Genomic DNA, 17,231 nt, shown 5'->3' on the forward strand with positions numbered 1-17,231 from the left:
ATTTTCATCCATATGTCTATCCAGTGACCACTTAAATGCCCTTAAAGTTGGCGAGTCTACTACCCCTACTATCCCTAACTCTACTCCCAACCCTGTAACCCTAATCTTACCCCCTACGGGGCGACACGGTAGCACAGTGGTTAGCACTGTTGCTTCACAGCGCCAGGGGCCCGGGATCGATTCCTGCTTGGATCACTGTCTGTGCGGAGTCTGCACGTTCTCCCCGTGTCTGCGTGGGTTTCCTCCGGGTGCTCCGGTTTCCTCCCTCAAGTCCAAAGATGTGCAGGTTAGGTGGATTGTACAAAACCCGAAACACAGGAATTCTCTCCTTACCCCCTCCCTTTGAGACTCCTTCAAACCTACCACTTGATCAAGCTTTAGTCACCTCTTCTAATGTTTCCTTGTGTGATTTGGTGTCAAATTCAGTTTTATAATTCTCCCATGAAGTACCTTGGGATGTTTTAATATAGTAAAGCTACTACATAAATACAAACTGATGTTGTATGGAATTTACACGGGTTCATGTGTTTGATAAATTAACAGGCAATGGAATTTTACCTCAACCAGTTAATGCAATTGTTACCAATATCAAACAATGATCTTGAGCCCAGTATATTTCAGAATACTGAAAAGATGCACAATAGAATTCCTAAAATCGGGCAATATTCACAGGTGCTTTGGGTGGGATTCTCTCAGTCCTGGGCCAGGCCGGAGAATCCCCGCAGCTGGCGCGAATCGCGCCATGCTGCCCCGACGCGATTCTCTGCAGAGCGGAGAATCGGCGCCATTGGCGCCGGCATGGTTGGCGCGCCGCTGGTCGGGGGCCGCTCGACGTGGCCGGCCCACCGATTCTCGGCCCGGAATGGGACGGGCGACCGTCGTAAAAACGCGGAGTCCCGCCAGTGCGACCTCGGCGTGGAAGGACCGGGGGGTGGGCAGGAGGGGTAGTCCTGCGCCATGTTGTGTCAGGGCCGGCGCATTGAAGGAAGCTACTGCGCAATGCGCAGATCCCTGGGCGCACAGTTCACTCCGGGATCAGCATCGGGAGCGGCGTGAACTGCTCCAGTGCCGTGCTGGTCCCCTGTAGGGGCCAGAATTGCTGATCCAGAGGCCGTGTTGACACCGTGGAGAAATGTGATGGCGTTTCCGACGGCGTCAACACTTAGCCTCAGGATCACAGATCATTCTTTCACGGACCGTAGGCATGGCTGGCTCAGCCAGCATTTATTGCCCATCTCTAATTGCCCCTTGAAAAGGTGGTGGGGAGCTGCCTTGTTGAACCGCTGCAGTCCCTGTGGTGTAGGTACACCCAGAGTGCTGTTAGGGAGGGATTCTCAGAATCTTGACCCAGCGATAGTGACGAAACGGTGATGTATTTCCAGAATTCGAATTGACATTATGTATAATTTCCTACTTACAGTTTCCTTGAAGGAATTATTCAGCCAGCGATTGTTGACCACGTTCTGTATCGATGTCGGGGGATTGTCCAAATCCTCAAAGAATCCATTAGGATAAAGTCCAGGACAACGTCATAAAAATTCATGTGTTTAACCTGTTTGCGATATAACCACAGTTTGAATAGTGTATAGGAATAGAGATGTTTTATTCCAATTCTATAAGGCATTGTTGAGGCCACACCTGGAGTATTGTGTACAGTTTTGGTGTCCTTATCTGAGGATGTCCTTGCTATGGAGGGAGTGCAGTGAAGGTTTATCAGGCTGTTTCCTGGGATGGCCGGACTGTCATATGAGGAGAGACTAAGTCAGTGAGGATTATATTCATTGGAGTTCAGAAGAGTGAGAGGGAATCTCAAAGAAATTGACAAAATTCTAACAGGATTAGACACGGTAGATTCAGAAAGAATGTTCCCGATGGTGGGGGAGTCCAGAACTAGGGGTCATAGTTTAATGATAAGGAGTAAATCTTTTAGGACTGAGGTGAGAAGACATTTCTTCACCCAGAGACTGGTGAATCTGTGGAATTCGCTACCACAGAAAGTAGTTCAGGCCAAAACATTGTGTAATTTCAAGAAAGAATTAGATAAGCTTTTGGGGCTAAAGGGATCAAGGGATATGGGGGAAGGCGGGATCAGGGTACTGAACTTGATATCAGCCATGATCATAATGAATGGCGGCAAGGCTCGAAGGGCCGAATGGCCTCCTTCCTGCTTCTACTCTCTATGTTTCGATGTATAAATGATTGTAGCTCATGGAAGTAAACCTTTGGCTTTATTACACCAGGAACAGAACTACATTTGCTGGAAAATTTCTGTGCACTATCCTGTCCATTAAAATTAATTCCTAATATGTGCTCCTTATGGTGAAGCTTGGCAACTGGATCATTAAAATGGAAATTCTCCAGGGAACAGAAGGCAAAACTAATTTTTAAAATCTTTATTCATTTGTGGGATGCGGCTTTGCTGATGAAATCAGCATTCGTTGCCCATCCCAATTACTCCTTGAGCAGGTGGTGGTGAGCTGCCTTCTTGAACCGCGGCAGTCCATGTGGTGTAGGTACACCCACAGCGCTGTTAGGGAGGGTGTTCCAGGATTTGACTCAGCGGCACCAACGGATCGACCAATATATTTCCAAATCGGAATGGTGAGTGACTTGGAGGGGAATCTCCGGGCGGTGGGGTGCCCAGGTTTCTGCTACCTTTGTCCTTCTAGATCAGGGGTGGGCAAACTATGGCCCGCGGGCCGCATGCGGCCCGCCAAAGGTATTTCTGCGGCCCACCAAGTCATTTAAAAAAAAAAAAAAAAATTTTTTTTTAAAAAAAAATAAAAAAAAAAAAAAAAAAAAATTTTTAAGGTTAATGGGGGGGGATGGGGGGGGGGCTGTTGGGTTACTTACTGGTATAGGGTGGATACGTTGACTTGAGTGGGGTGATCATTGCTCGGCACAACGTCGAGGGCCGAAGGGCCTGTTCTGTGCTGTACTGTTCTATGTTCTATATGAGGCGCCCAGAATTATTTTACTTAATATACTATGCGGCCCTTTGTGAATTGTGAATTTCTGAATGTGGCCCTTGCACGGAAAAGTTTGCCCACCCCTGTTCTAGATGTTGGCGGTCATGGGTTTGGATGGTGTTGTCTCATGGGGCCTTGGTGATACATTAACTCCTCCATTGAAAGTGCATCTCTCATGAACGTTTACTCTCTCGTTACAGCATCCAAATTGTATTTCAGATAACACCAACATTTGTCCCTCCTATTATCCTGCTTGGTAGAACATTTCTCTCATTAACAAGAGGTTTTTCTTGAAACCTGTTTCAAATTAACTTTTCACTAAATTCCATTGACTTCTAATCTGCCTTTCCATTGTAAGAGTTTGCCTTATCTAGACAATTAATTTACCACAACGTGACACACTCTTAATTACATTTCTAGAGGGCAAAACGCAAATGTTCTCTATTCTTTCCTCTTGGATCATCCACATTACACTCAGGGTCAGTTTGATTCTCTTATGGCATCTTTCTCTTGTGTGTGCGTGTGGTGGAGTGCGCGTGTGTGTGTGTGTGGGGTAGAGTGTGTATGTGGGGTATAGAGTGCGTGTGTGTGTGTGTGTGTGTTAGAGTGTGTGTGTGTGTGTGTGTGTGTGTGTGGTAGAGTGTGTGTGTGGGGTATAGAGTGTGTGTGTGTGTGTGGTAGAGTGTGTGTGTGTCCGTGTGTGTGTGTGTGTGTGGTAGAGTGTGTGTGTGTCCGTCTGTGTGTGTGGACATGTGGACCAGCCAAACCTACTCCCGGTCAAACCCTGACAAGCCAGCACACATCCATTCCAACATCCACGCTGGAATCGTGCTCAGCTCCCAGAGATAAAAGATCAGGATCTAACTCACCAAGCTATTCGCTCAAATACAAGCATTGTTTACTTGTGGTGTGCTGAAAAAGCGGAACATATTTGTACAAATACAAAAAAAAACTATTAAAATATATTATACAAGACAGACCAAAGTGTACTGACCATCATGACATGGAGGAACATCCAAGAACAGATTTCTCTGATCTCAAGGATCAAGCAACGTGACCAATTCACAAATAAATTATCGTGGGAATTCCCCCATCCACCCCACCCCCAGCGTGTTGGCCACTGGCCGGATCAATGGGTTGCTGTCAATGGGTTTTCTCGTCGTTCCCACCCTCCGCTGCCGGGAAGCCCGTGCTGGAGCTTCCCAGCGTTGGGACCGTCTCTTCCAGAATGACAACCCGCCTGCCTCCCAATCACAGTTTGTAATCCACCTGAACAGGGGGCGAAGACTGAGGATTAAAATCTCAGCTCAGTAGCATATTTGCTCAGAGGAGCATAGACGCAGCAATTGGACCAGCTTGTACTTACGCCGGAGTTGCAGAAGTCGCAAAAGACAAAGTTCCATCAATTGAGTGTATGAGGACCGGCCTTATTCTGGAATATTCTTTCAGAGCTTTTCTATTCCTGGCCAAGATGGTGCATCCCTGACAGAAATTTGAACAATCCAACGCAACCATGCTCTGAATGAGCTTCCCAGATGTCTCCGCCAGCTAATGGAGTGAGCAGCTGTCTACATAGACCAGAGATTCATTTAGCTTCTTTAGGCCAGACTGCGGATGAGGTATGCCAACTGGTTTCAGTATCCCAGGGTAACGGGAGTGGAAAATCAACTTGGGCTCATGTCCCTGATCTCGAGCCAAAGACCCCTTTTGGATGAGCGTCCCTATGTGGCCATCAGGTGAGGATTACTGAACATTGACCAATTTGTTGACCCTACAATAGGAGGAGGTCTTGTGGCAGAGTGGGTAGCATTGCTGCCTCCCAGCGAGAAGCTCACCCCAAGACCTGATGGCCAAGGAAGGTGCATTCATAACAAGACCAAACAGATTGATTATCAACCGGCAAGTCCTTCCAACATACACCAATGGCAGGCTGTAAGATTGCTGGTCAGCTATATGCTGGAAAGAAAGTTGCAGCCTCTACCATCACTATCCATAGCTCCTGACTACAACATGCCTGTAAAAGTGTGCGTTGCCACAGCAACTTCATATTTGAAGAACGGTTTCCACAACTTTGTTTGTGGGGCAAGTATAATGAAGTGTCTTTTTTAGTTTAGCATACTTCCTACGCCTCCTCATTTCCAATTTGTAGCTATTCACACATTATGTTAAAATAATCTTCAGTAGGATGTGGGCTTCCTCTCCACGAACCTTACTTCTTGCATTCACAAATTTTGGTTCCAATTTTAGCATTTACCATTTAAAATTCCAATTTGCCTTTTGACGGGAGATCTTATGGCTTCGCAGGTAGTGTCCCAGCCTCTGAAGCAGAAGCTCTGGATTCAAGTCCCACTCCAGGACTTGTTGGTGATGGGAGTATTTTTAATGGAAGGAGTGATAATTAGCCTGCCAACCCCTCCCCAAAAAGGAGAAAAGGTCTTTGTAAAAGGTAAGAAAGAAACAATTCAACTTTGCTATGTCAACAGTCACAGTGTAGTTGCAGGTTCTAGTCCCTAGATGGCCTTGTGAGGCAAGTCAATGATGTCTCTCCTAATGCTTGTTGGCAACATGTTTACTAAAACTTGACCACAGATAGAACATAGAACAGTACAGCACAGAACAGGCCCTTCGGCCCTCAATGTTGTGCCGAGCCATGATCACCCTACTCAAACCCACGTATCCACCCTATACCCGTAACCCAACAACCCCCCCTTAACCTTACTTTTATTAGGACACTATGGGCAATTTAGCATGGCCAATCCACCTAACCCGCACATCTTTGGACTGTGGGAGGAAACCGGAGCACCCGGAGGAAAACCACGCACACAGGGGGAGGACATGCAGACTCCACACAGACAGTGACCCAGCTCGGGAATCGAACCTGGGACCCTGGAGCTGTGAAGCATTTATGCTAACCACCATGCTACCCTGCTGCCCCTGATTATATATTTCAAAGACAGGATGGTGAGTGGCTTGGGGTGGAGGAGAGGGGAAGGGGGCGGGGGGGGGGGGGGGCGGCATCTTGCAGGTGTGATGTTCCCAGGTATCTGCTGTCTATCCTTCAGGGTTGTTGAGGCAATTGTTGCTGCTCCCTTTCTTAATGAGAAATACACCAAAATTCTGCTCAAAATATCATTTTTGCCAAACTGACGACCAGGTAAAGGGCAATAGTTTAACCAAATGTTGCCAAAGGGTGTGACTACACAGGTTGGACTTTCACACACCTGATATATTTATGCAGTTCCCACTTCCCAGCCTTTCTCATTACCTTACAGACTCACCCCTCGTGTCGCAAGTTCTCGCTCGGTTGTCTCCCAATGATCAGTTTCCTGCAGAAAGTGCATCATGTCCTCAAAGACCTCCTCGAACCTTTTTGGACTCTAGAAAAATCGGGGAAACATTTAAATTAGTCCTCACTATTTTGAGTTGCACAATATTTTTCACCCTGCTGGGGTTTTTGCCGAGTCCCTGAAGATGCGGCAAATCTTCCGAATTTGCCGAAATTCACCTCCGTCAATGGAGGTGAACACAATGGACGGGATTCTCCCGCAATGGACGGGATTCTCCCGCAATGGACGGGATTCTCCCGCAACTGGCCGGATGGCCCGACGCCGGCGCCAAGAGCGGCAGAAACCATTCCGGCATTGGGCCGACCGGAAGGTGCGGAATCCTCCGCACGTCTGGGGGCTAGGCCGGCACCGGAGGGGTTGGCACCGCGCCAACCAGTGCCGAAGGGCCGGCACGAGTTGGCACATGCCCAGGACTGCCGCCGTGGTTCCGCGCATGCGCAGACCGGCCGCCGTGGTTCCGCGCATGCGCAGACCGGCCGGCGTGATTCCTGCGCATGCGCAGGGGGGTTCTTCTCCGCACCGGCTATGGCGGAGCCCTACAGAGGCTGGCACGGAGGAAAGCGTGCCCCCCACGGCACAGGCCACCCCCCGCAGATCGGTGGGCCCCGACCATGGGTAAGGCCACCATGGGAGCCCCCCTTCCCCTGGGGCTGGATCCCCCTGCGCCCCCCTGAGGACTCACCTCGCCCGCCGACAAGCCAGGTCCCTCCGTTATGGACTATGTCCATTTCACGCCGGCGGGTCTGGCCTGGAAACCATGGCCGCTCGGCCCATCGGGGCCTGGAGAATTGTCGGGGGGGCCGCTGTCAACGGCCCCCGACCGGAGCGGCGTAAACCCTGCCCGCAAACCAGCGTCGGAGAATACGGCAGCCAGCATCGGAGTGGCAGGGCAGGATTCACGCCGCCCCCCCCCCCCCGGGGATTCTCTGACCCGGCAGGCCGTCGGACAATCCCGCCCAATGTGTCTCATCTTGACTATGTGCGAAAATGTAAAATGGACAATAGTGAATCTCCAGCACATTTTCACAGAATCACAGTATTACCATCCTGGACCAGACCCCAACAGTGGCTAGGATACTGGAAAGAAACCCCAATCCTTTATTTAGATTGTGTTAGACTGTGAGGACAGGACACCTCACTCTAGGAATGGTTTCACAAAAAATAGAGATATGTTATATTAAAACAAACTTTATTACTAACACAGCATTACAATATCTTCAACATCACACAAGAACATAGTTTATAATTACCCCTTAAAACTGCTAATCAACACAGTGACACAATAACCCTTAACTTATTCCCACTCAAATATCAAAACCTTCTCAGACCCTAATCCACTTTTAAATACGGTTAGCAGACTCAGGTATACTTGCTGTGAAGAGATGCCTTGGACACTCCACCTTGAGAAAGAGAGAGCTTTATAGACTGCTTGAGAGAGACCTGACCCCCTGTCAGAATAATGCAGAATCTCTGGCTGTATTCCTTCAGAAACCTTCTCAGATCATCTTCCAAAACCCTGAAACCTCAACATCTGACTGCTCAAACCCCTGGCTCCTCCTATTAATTACACCATCTTACTAAACTGAACACAATGTCTCTAATTATCTACTCTGCAGGGTCCCCTCTGAAATATAAATAAAAGTCCATTATCCCAAACTTTTACGATGCTTTAATTGCATATCTGGCTCCAAAAACCTTCGCTGACATGCAACCAGGACTTTTAAAAGCACTACTGCAGCAGTCACACACTAACCCAGAAAACATGTCTGCAGCGGTCTTACACACACTAATCCAGGTTTTAACCCGTACTGCACCAAATACTTTTAACACAATATATCTGGGGCGCGATTCTCCGCAAATGCGGAGAGTCGTAAAGGCTGCCGTGAAACCGGCCGTGTTTCATGGCAGCCTCCGTGACCCCTCCCGGGACCCGATTCACCCCCCCGGTCGGGGCTAGCATCGCAGCCCCGTGAAGAACGGCATCGCGGGCTTAGCGAACGTTCGCTAAGCCCGGCCGCCAAGACTCACGCCGGCTGACGCGTACGATGACATCAGCCGCGCATGCGCGGATTGGACGGGTCCAACCCACGCATGCGCGGATGATGTCATCGCGCATATGCGTCAAACCCGCGCATGCGCGGTCCGTCATGCCCCTCAGCCGCCCCGCGGACTAATCCTGCGGGGCGGCGGAGGGACAAAGAGTGCGCGGGTATCGGACCCGCTGCCCGCGATCGGTGGGCACCGATCGCGGGCCCATGCCACCCTTGGCACGGCCGTGGTGCGGCGGTGCCAATCGGTGCAATGGTTGTGCAGAACGGCACTTTGCGGCCGTTTTCACGAATGGTGAGAGCAGGTGTGTTTAAATTCGTGAAAACGGCCGTAAAGGCTTGGGAACTCGGCCCATCGGATAGGGGAGAATCGCTGTTCGCCGTAAAAAAACAGCGAGCAGCGATTCGTGTCGTGGGGCGGCCGTGGGGGGGGGGGGGGGGGGGGGGGGAGAATAGCGGGAGGTCGGGAAAAATGTCGGGAAGGCCCTCCCGCTATTCTCCAACCCGTCGTGGGGGGCGGAGAATCGCGCCCCTGAGATTCCTACATTTAACACAACGGAATCATAGGTGGTTACCACTCAGAAGGAGTCCATTCATTCCACCCTGTCTGTTCGGGCTCTCTGCGAGAACAGCTCTCCAATACAATCAATGGAATTTTTGTTTTAAATCAGGGGCGACGTAAAACAGATTGCGGTTTAGTTATTGCCTGGTTCACTCTGACTCACAGAGTCAAAATATATCTCAAAAATGGTGCATTGGGATTCTGTGAAAAAACAGTTTTACAGCCTTGAAAAGACTGTGAATGACGTTGGCCGAAAGCATTGTTCAGTTGGTGGGTTGGAAATTTTATTGGAAGAAAATTAACAAAGCAACTCCAAATTGGTCGGCATCTGGCACGAGGACATTGCGTTAACTTTCCATGGGTCTCCGGTTTCCAGCAGTATCTTTCTGTCAAATCAGTGTCATTTGTTGTTTTGCGATGGTTTCCCGCTGTGGCTCCGGCATCTTGGGGAGGATGTTGAGGGATCAGAACCTGCTCCAAGCCTCGAACACACGATCCGGGCTCACACTCCAGCCCTGTACTCAGGTAGGGCTGCACTGTCAGATGCTCAATTTTGAGGTCACAAAGACTTGCATTTACGTAGCACCTCTGATGTGGTAAAGCATCCCGAGGCGCTTGGCGAGAGCGATATCAACACTTTTGACATCTAGCCACCTGAGGAGTTATTCGGAAAGCTGACCAAAAGTTTGATCAAAGGGGTAGGTTTTAAGGACCATCTTAAAGGAAGTCGAGGTGTTGGGGGGGGGGGGGGGGGGGGGTGGAGAGGTTTAGGGAGGGAATTCTGGAGATTAAGTCCCAGGTAACTCCAAGCACCGCCGCCAGTGTGGTGTAATTAAAATCAAGGATGCGCAAGAGGACAGAATTGGAACTCCCCAGAAGTCTCAAAGACCTCCAGGGCTAAAGGAGAAAGGGAGGGGTGTGGCCATGGAGGAATCTGAAAATAATGGTAAGGATTTAAAAATTGAGGGACTGGCGCTGTGTTGCTTAGGATTCCGCTACAGTATCTGAAGAGCCGAGAGATTTCCATTTGGCCAAGCCAACTAACACCAGGCGCAAATTCACCGGCTGTTCAGCTCGTTGCTGGAGGGGTGTCTTCGTGATAGCGAGATTGAACGTATCTCAGTTATGGGCGACACGGTGGCACAGTGGTTAGCACTGTTGTTTCACAGCTCCAGGGTCCCAGGTTCGATTCCTGGCTTGACTGCGCGCAGTCTCCACGTTCTCCCCGTGTCCGCGTGGGTTTCCTCCGGGCGCTCCAGTTTCCTCCCACAGTCCAAAGATCTGCAGGTTAGGTGGTTTGGCCATGCTAAATTGCCCTTAAGTGTCCAAAAACTTTAGTTTGGGTTACGGGGATAGGGTGGAGGTGTGGGCTTAAGTAGGGTGGTGTTTCCAAGCGCCGGTGCAGATTTGATGGGCCAAATGGCCTCCTTCTGCACTGTTTCTATGATCGTAGGAAAAAACTTGATTTACAACCGGTGATTTATCAATCGCCCTAGTTCATCCACAAGGCACAAGTCAGGACTGCGATGGAATATTCTCAACCCGTCTAGATTGTACAACACTCCGGATTGGTGTTATCTATCTGTTTGGCACCAGCGGAATGTGGAATATGGGTGAACACATAACGGGAGTGCTTTGGTAATGCGAAGGTGGGCGGTGAATCATGGATATCGGAAGTAATGGTAATGCGAAGGTGGGCGGTGAATCATGGATATCGGAAGCATGAGGATGGGATGAGATCAATGGGAGGTTTTGTAAAGGGAGTGAGAATAATGAGAGCATGGGTAATGTGAGTGATAACGAGGGAGTAGAATATCATTAGTGAGAGTAATGAAGTGTGGTTAACTGGAAAGATTACACATTGGGAATGCGAGTGCGGACACTGGGACAGCATTAAACGGGACAGCGCAAATAATGGGAAAGAGTGAGCCAAATAATAGGAGCACGGATAATCAGAAAAGATGGATAGTGGAAGAGCATTGAAAATGGGAACAGGGATGGCAGGAGTGGTCATGATCTAACAGTGGAGACTGGGAGCATGGACAATAAAGCTTTCACGAATATTAGGAGCACACATAATGGGAGAGTGCAGATTAAAGGATTCATGGAATCATAGAATTTACAGTGCAGAAGGAGGCCATTCGGCCCATCGAGTCTGCACCGGCTCTTGGAAAGAGCACCTTACCTAAGCCCAACGTGGGAGAGCGTGGCTGGTGGGAGAACGTGGATCTTGTTTGCGTGGATAATGGGTGCACAGATCATGGGAATGCAGAAAATGGATGATGGTGGTTCATAGGACATAGAATCCATACAGTGCTGAAGGAGGCTATTCGGCCCATCGAGTCTGCACCGACCTTTTTAAAAGAGCACCCTACCTAGGCTCACTCCCCTGCCCTGTGCCCGTAACCCCACCTAGCCAGCACATCTTTGGTTTGTGGTAGTTTGGATGACATTTGAGTGATGGATCAGCATAGATGGTGAGATTGCTGATGATGGAGAAGTGTGGAAAATGGGAATGATTGAAGTTCTACCATGTACCAAAATCTCTGAGATAAACACTCAGCAAAATCCCTCTCCCATTAGCACAGCTGTCATATTGTGAACAGTCCCCAGTTTTATTGATTTCAATATGACAAGCGACGAGGATGTCTACAAAACAGACAAACAACGCAACACAAATCAGTTAGAACTCATACCTTGTGTGCTTTTATCATAATTGCAGACAGAATCTTCCTTCCCACTTCGGCAAAAAACTTCCTGTTTGTTACATCAGAAAGGATTACCTGTAAAGGTGGAGAAATTACCGTGAAATAACAGCAAGGTGCAGGTTTCAGATTGTGGTGTTATTGAAGCACCGTGAATTTAGGCTTTCTGTTCTCTCCGAGTTCAGCTCAGTGTTAGCACTGCAGCCTGTAAATCACTTCCGACGTTCGCCCCACATGGCGAGATTCCCAAGTGCCACTGGTAAACATTGAAACATGGAAAATAAGGGCAGGGATAGCTCATTCGGCTCTTCGAGCCTATTATGATCATGGCCAATATTCAATATTCCGCTATTCAATATGATCGTGGCCAATCCTCTATCTCAACGCCATACTCCAGCGCTCCCCCCTCACTCCTTGACTCCTCTAGAGGCTGGAAATCTATCTATTTCCTTCTTTAATATATTCAGTGACTTGGCCTCCACAGCCTCCTGTGGTAGGGAATGCCACAGGTTCACCATCCTCTGAGTGAAGAGGATTTTCCTCATCTCAGTTTTAAATGTCCTACCCTGTATTCTGAGACAGTGACCCCTTGTTATAGACACACACCCCCCCCCCCCCCCCCCCCCCCCCCCCCAAGCCAGGGGAAACAACATTCCTGCATTCAATCTGTCCAACCCTGTCAGAATGTCACATGTTTCAGTGAGATCCACTTCGAAACTCCGGTCAATACCGGCCTAGTCGATCCAATCTCTCTTCATACGACAATCCTGCCATCCCAGGAATCAGTCTGGTGAGCCTTCGCTGCACTCCCTCGATGGCCAGTATATTCTTTCTTAGCTAAAGAGACCAAAACTGTACGTATGAAAATGAAATGAAAATCGCTTATTGTCACGAGTAGGCTTCAAATGAAGTTACAGTAATTGTACAGTTACTGTACAATTGCTGTGAAACATCCTTGCTCCTGTCCTCAGTTCCTCTCGCAATGAAGGTATTTGCCTTCCTGACTGTTTGCTGCATCAATGCCAGTGAGGGTGGGAAGAGGCCCTCAGTTGACTTCATAGCGGGCGTTGGTAAAATGCCAGAGATGGCAGGAAGGCAATGGGAAAACCATCTGCTGCCATCCTGCATGATTTTACTTCAACCACCAACCCCCCCCCCCCCCCCCCCCGACCCATCCCAGCATGCTCCCTGTAAGTATCCCAGATCTTACCGCACAGAAGGAGGCCATAACTCACTGCATTTGAACAAAAATATTCCCCTCATCTCTCCTTGATTCTTTAGCCAATTATCTTAAATCTGCACCGTCTTCTTACCAGCCGGTGAAACAGTCTCAATCAAAACACCTCAGAATTTTGAACATCTCGATCAAATCTCCCCTTCTCTGGTCCAGGAAAGACAATCCCAACTTAGATCATAGAAGATCATAGAATTTTACAGTGCAGAAGGAGGCCATTCGGCCCATCGCGTCTGCCCCGGCTCTTGGAAAGAGCTCCCAACTTAAGCCCCACGCCTCCACCCGATCCCCGTAACCCAGTAACCCCACCCAACATTAAGGGCAATTTTGGACACTAAGGGCAATTTATCACGGCCAATCCACCTAACCTGCACATCTTTGGACTGTGGGAGGAAACCGGAGCACCCGGAGGAAACCCACGCAGACACGGGGAGGATGTGCAGACTCCGCACAGACAGTGACCCAAGCCGGGAATCGAACCTGGGACCCTGGAGCTGTGAAGCGATTGTGCTATCCACAATGCTACCGCGCTGCCCACACGGAACTTCTTCCAGCCCTCGACGCCACCAAAGTCCCTCATCCTTCCCGGCGTTCCCAGTAAACCTCTCCTGAAATCTCTGCGAGGCCTCGGCATTCTTCCCGAAATGCCCACAATGAGACACAGCAACCCAGCTGAGGCCTAACCGGAGATTTAACGGCGATTTGAAAGATACTCATCCTTCGATATCAATTGACAGCTGAGTTCTGGCGCTGTTACCTTGAAGGCCTGTCGCACACAGTGTACCTTGGCCAGAAAATCAATGTCCCCAACGCATTCCAACAACTCGGTCCTTTCGGGCAAAATGTAAGACAAAAAGAAAGCATTAAGACCTCATCAGTATTTTGGCGAAGATCTTTAAGAACAGAACTGGTTTATATAACACTTGTCCATTTCAGGCCGCCCACTATCTACAGCACATTTGTCAGAAAATATTGGAAATAATATAACAGAGCCGTTATCCTCTATAAAGATGGCGTTACAGGACTATTAATGTTACTGCCTATTCAGTGGAGCTATACAAAATCCTGGCCGGAGCACACCTGCAGGACTATGATAAAAGCAAATGACTGCAGATGCTGGAACCTGAATCAACATGCTGGACAATCTCAGCAGGCCTGACAGCGTCTGTGGAGAGAGAAGGGAGCTGACGTTTCGGGTCTGGGTGAGTCTTTGTCAAAGCTGCAGAGAACTGCAGTTGGGGTCAGATTTATACTATTGTGGAGCGGTGGGGCTGGACAGGGGGCCAGCGACAGCTGGAGATTGACGAAGATTTCATGGTCAGAAAGGCAAAGGGAGTGTAAATGGAGATGATTAAGGCTATGAAGGGGGCAGATAGTGGCACATAAAGAGATTAGAATGTGCTAATGGCAGAACAAAGGTGTGTCAACGGGCAAGTGGCAAGATGGCCCAAGTGGGGTGGAGGGAGGGGGAACAATTAGGGGGAATTCTCCGCACCTTTAGGGGCTAGGCCCGCACCGGAGTGGCTCCCGCACCGCCGGCCGGCGTGAACGGCCTTTGGCGTCCCGCCAGCCGGGGCCAATAGGCCTTCGCTGGCCGGCGGAAGTCCGCGCATGCGCCGGTGCGTCAGCGGGGCGGAAGGAAATGAGTGCCCCCACGGCACAGGCCCGCCTGCCGATCGGTGGGCCCCGATCGCGGGTCAGGCCACCGTGGGGGCACCCCCCAGGGCCAGATCGCCCCGCGCCCGCCCCAGGACCCCGGCTCCCGCCCGCGCCGGCACCAGACGTGCCTTTATTCCCGCCGGCGGGACTTCGGCCCATTGCGGGCCGGAGAATCGCCGTGGGGGGCCCGCGCGGGAGGGTCGGAGAATTCCGCCCAGAGTTAGGAAAAATTTGCACACACAGAGGTGCAAAAGTACAGAAAGTTCTTCCTCAAACACTAACTTTAAAAACATTTTTAGAGTACCCAATTCATTTTAGCGTGGTCAATCCACCTACCCTGCACATCTTTGGGTTGTGGGAGTGAAACCCACGCAAACACGGGGAGAATGTTCGATCTCCAATCGGACAGTGACCCAGAGCCGGGATCGAACCTGGGACCTCAAAATGGTGAGGCAGCAATGCTAACCACTGCGCCACCGTGCTGCCCTTCCCTAAACGATGACTGATGCTTCATCAATTGTTCATTTTAAATCTGATATTGGCAGGTTTACGGTAACCGGAGAAATGAAAGGAAATTGAGTTGGATGAAGTATCAGCCATTGAAAGGCAGAACCAGGCCCCAGGGGCTAAATGACTTCCTCCTATTCCTATCTTCCTATGATGACATGCTTTACCAGGACCTGCTAGGGTGCAATCGCCCCGAGATTAAAGCCAGCCGCCAGAGCACAGATTGGATCCTAGCCTTTGATTCCATTCCCCTACTCGGCTAACATGCCCAATCCCTCGATTACGGATGTTTTACCGCATTCTATTCACTTCCACTAGCCTAACACCAACCTCCATCACTACCACGCCCAATCTTCATGATTACTTACAGGTTGAGTTCTTCTAGCTTCTATAAGACTTCTAAACATACCAGCCGCTCCCACATATGGGTGCAACAGTGAGATTTCTGCTTAGAATACAGCACAACTAGGAGTAATTAGCAGAGGCCACACAGAGCAGAACAAGCTGCTGGAAGAGGGAGGAGAAGGGACTGGAGGAACCGGAGGAAGATGAAGAGAGGCTGCAACTCAGAATTTCTGCCCGGGCTCTTTGTGGGGAGCGACTTCGGATGAGACACCAGGCAGCACAACCCATATTTCCCATTCACACACCTCCGGCGGAACCTTACTGCCTTTGAAGATTTCTGGAGCTCAGGAGCACAAGTGGGTCCCAACCCTGCTCCACTTGTGTGATCACATGGGACGAGGCCAGTTCTGGCCCCCATCCAACTGGGTCAATGGGAGGACTTACAGCAACGCCCTGCCGGCAGAGCCAGCGGGCGAGGTGGGTGCTTCAGCTGGCGGAAAAATGCAAGAGTGCCGCAAGATGGAGCTTTTTAAAAATTAATTCATGGGATGTGGGCGTTGCTGGCTGGGCCGGCATTTATTGTCCATCTTCAGGGCATTTAAGAGTCAACCACATTGCTGTGGATCTGGAGTCACATGTAGGCCAGATTGGGTGAGATTTCCTTCCCTAAAGGACATGAGTGAACCAGATGGGTTTTCACGACAATGGTTTATGGTGACCGTTTAATTCCAGATTTTTATTGAATTCAAATTTCACCATCTGCAGTGGGGGGGATTCGAACCTGGATCCCCAGAGCATTACCCTGGGTCTCTGGATTACTAGTCCAGCGACAATACCATACAGCCACTGGCACCCCTCTGAATGTGAATAAAATGGTGCCAGGCCATCATTACAAAGTGAGGGAGGGCGGGGGGTGCTCCTCCACAGGATGGCGCTCGGCGACGTTGGTGGGCGAAGAGCTGCCAGGCGGCCACCTCCCACCACCTGCAGGGTCTCGTCTGCAGCACGGGGCCCATTCACTGCTGCTTAGATCCTGGTGGCATTCCCCACCTGGACCCATGTTAATTGCCCACCAGCGCCAGGCGGGCAGTCACGTGTGCGGCTCACCTGCCTCTGACAAGGTCGGGAAAGGTGGGAACGTGTCGACCTGCCGACCCTCTGGCGACCTTTTGGGATCTCCCTCCCAGTCCTGCCTCCGCAGGTCAGTAAAATTCCTGGAAACTTACCCTACTTTTTTTCCCGCTGTCACTGACACATCACCATTTTGGTCACAGTGAAGAAAATAAAAGCGACTGCAAAATAAGCATTCCACTCCCAATTTATTAATGAAACCATACCATATTCCTTTCAAATGCAAATCACCCCGTGCGTTCCCTCAGGACATGTGTCTTTGTCTGCACTGGTGTTTCTACACAGCGCTACTCCACTCGTTGCTGGAAGGTTGCAGGTTCTCATTGGTGGAGACTGCTGACGACCTTGGACAATGGCCTCATGCAGCTCTTTGGCTTGAGGGTGTAACTCAGCAAGGGCGGCGACAGATTGGGCAGTAAGACAACTGCAAAGGGACAGGTGGAATGGCCACAGGATGAATTCTGTCTCCCTGGGAGGGGACTGCGGGCACGTGCTGACAGTCCCTCAGCCATGTGTCGGAGGACAGGTTCCTGGATGGCTGCCACTTCTCTGCAGGCCCCTTTGAGCACTGGTGTCATAGAATCCATACTGTGCCGAAGGAAGCCATTCGGCCCATCGAGTCTGTACCGACCCTCCGAAAGAGTACCCTGCCCGTGTCCGCTCCCCCGTCCTATCCCCTTATCTCCACCTAACCTTTGGACACTAAGGGACAATTTAGCACGGC

General features: G+C 50.1%; 1 protein-coding gene across 1 annotated transcript in view; it reads right to left on the reverse strand.

Annotated features, from left to right (window-relative positions):
* The window catches only part of miga1 (mitoguardin 1), a 145,593-nt gene that overhangs the window by 11,190 nt on the left and 117,172 nt on the right, over positions 1-17,231 (reverse strand). The window contains 5 exon segments of the mRNA XM_038793747.1: positions 1,419-1,501; positions 1,504-1,552; positions 6,248-6,346; positions 11,623-11,709; positions 13,623-13,695. Of these exon segments, the coding sequence (XP_038649675.1) occupies positions 1,419-1,501; positions 1,504-1,552; positions 6,248-6,346; positions 11,623-11,709; positions 13,623-13,695 (391 nt within the window).

The sequence above is a fragment of the Scyliorhinus canicula genome, chromosome 4, assembly GCF_902713615.1.
Source record: "Scyliorhinus canicula chromosome 4, sScyCan1.1, whole genome shotgun sequence".
NCBI lineage: Eukaryota > Metazoa > Chordata > Chondrichthyes > Carcharhiniformes > Scyliorhinidae > Scyliorhinus > Scyliorhinus canicula.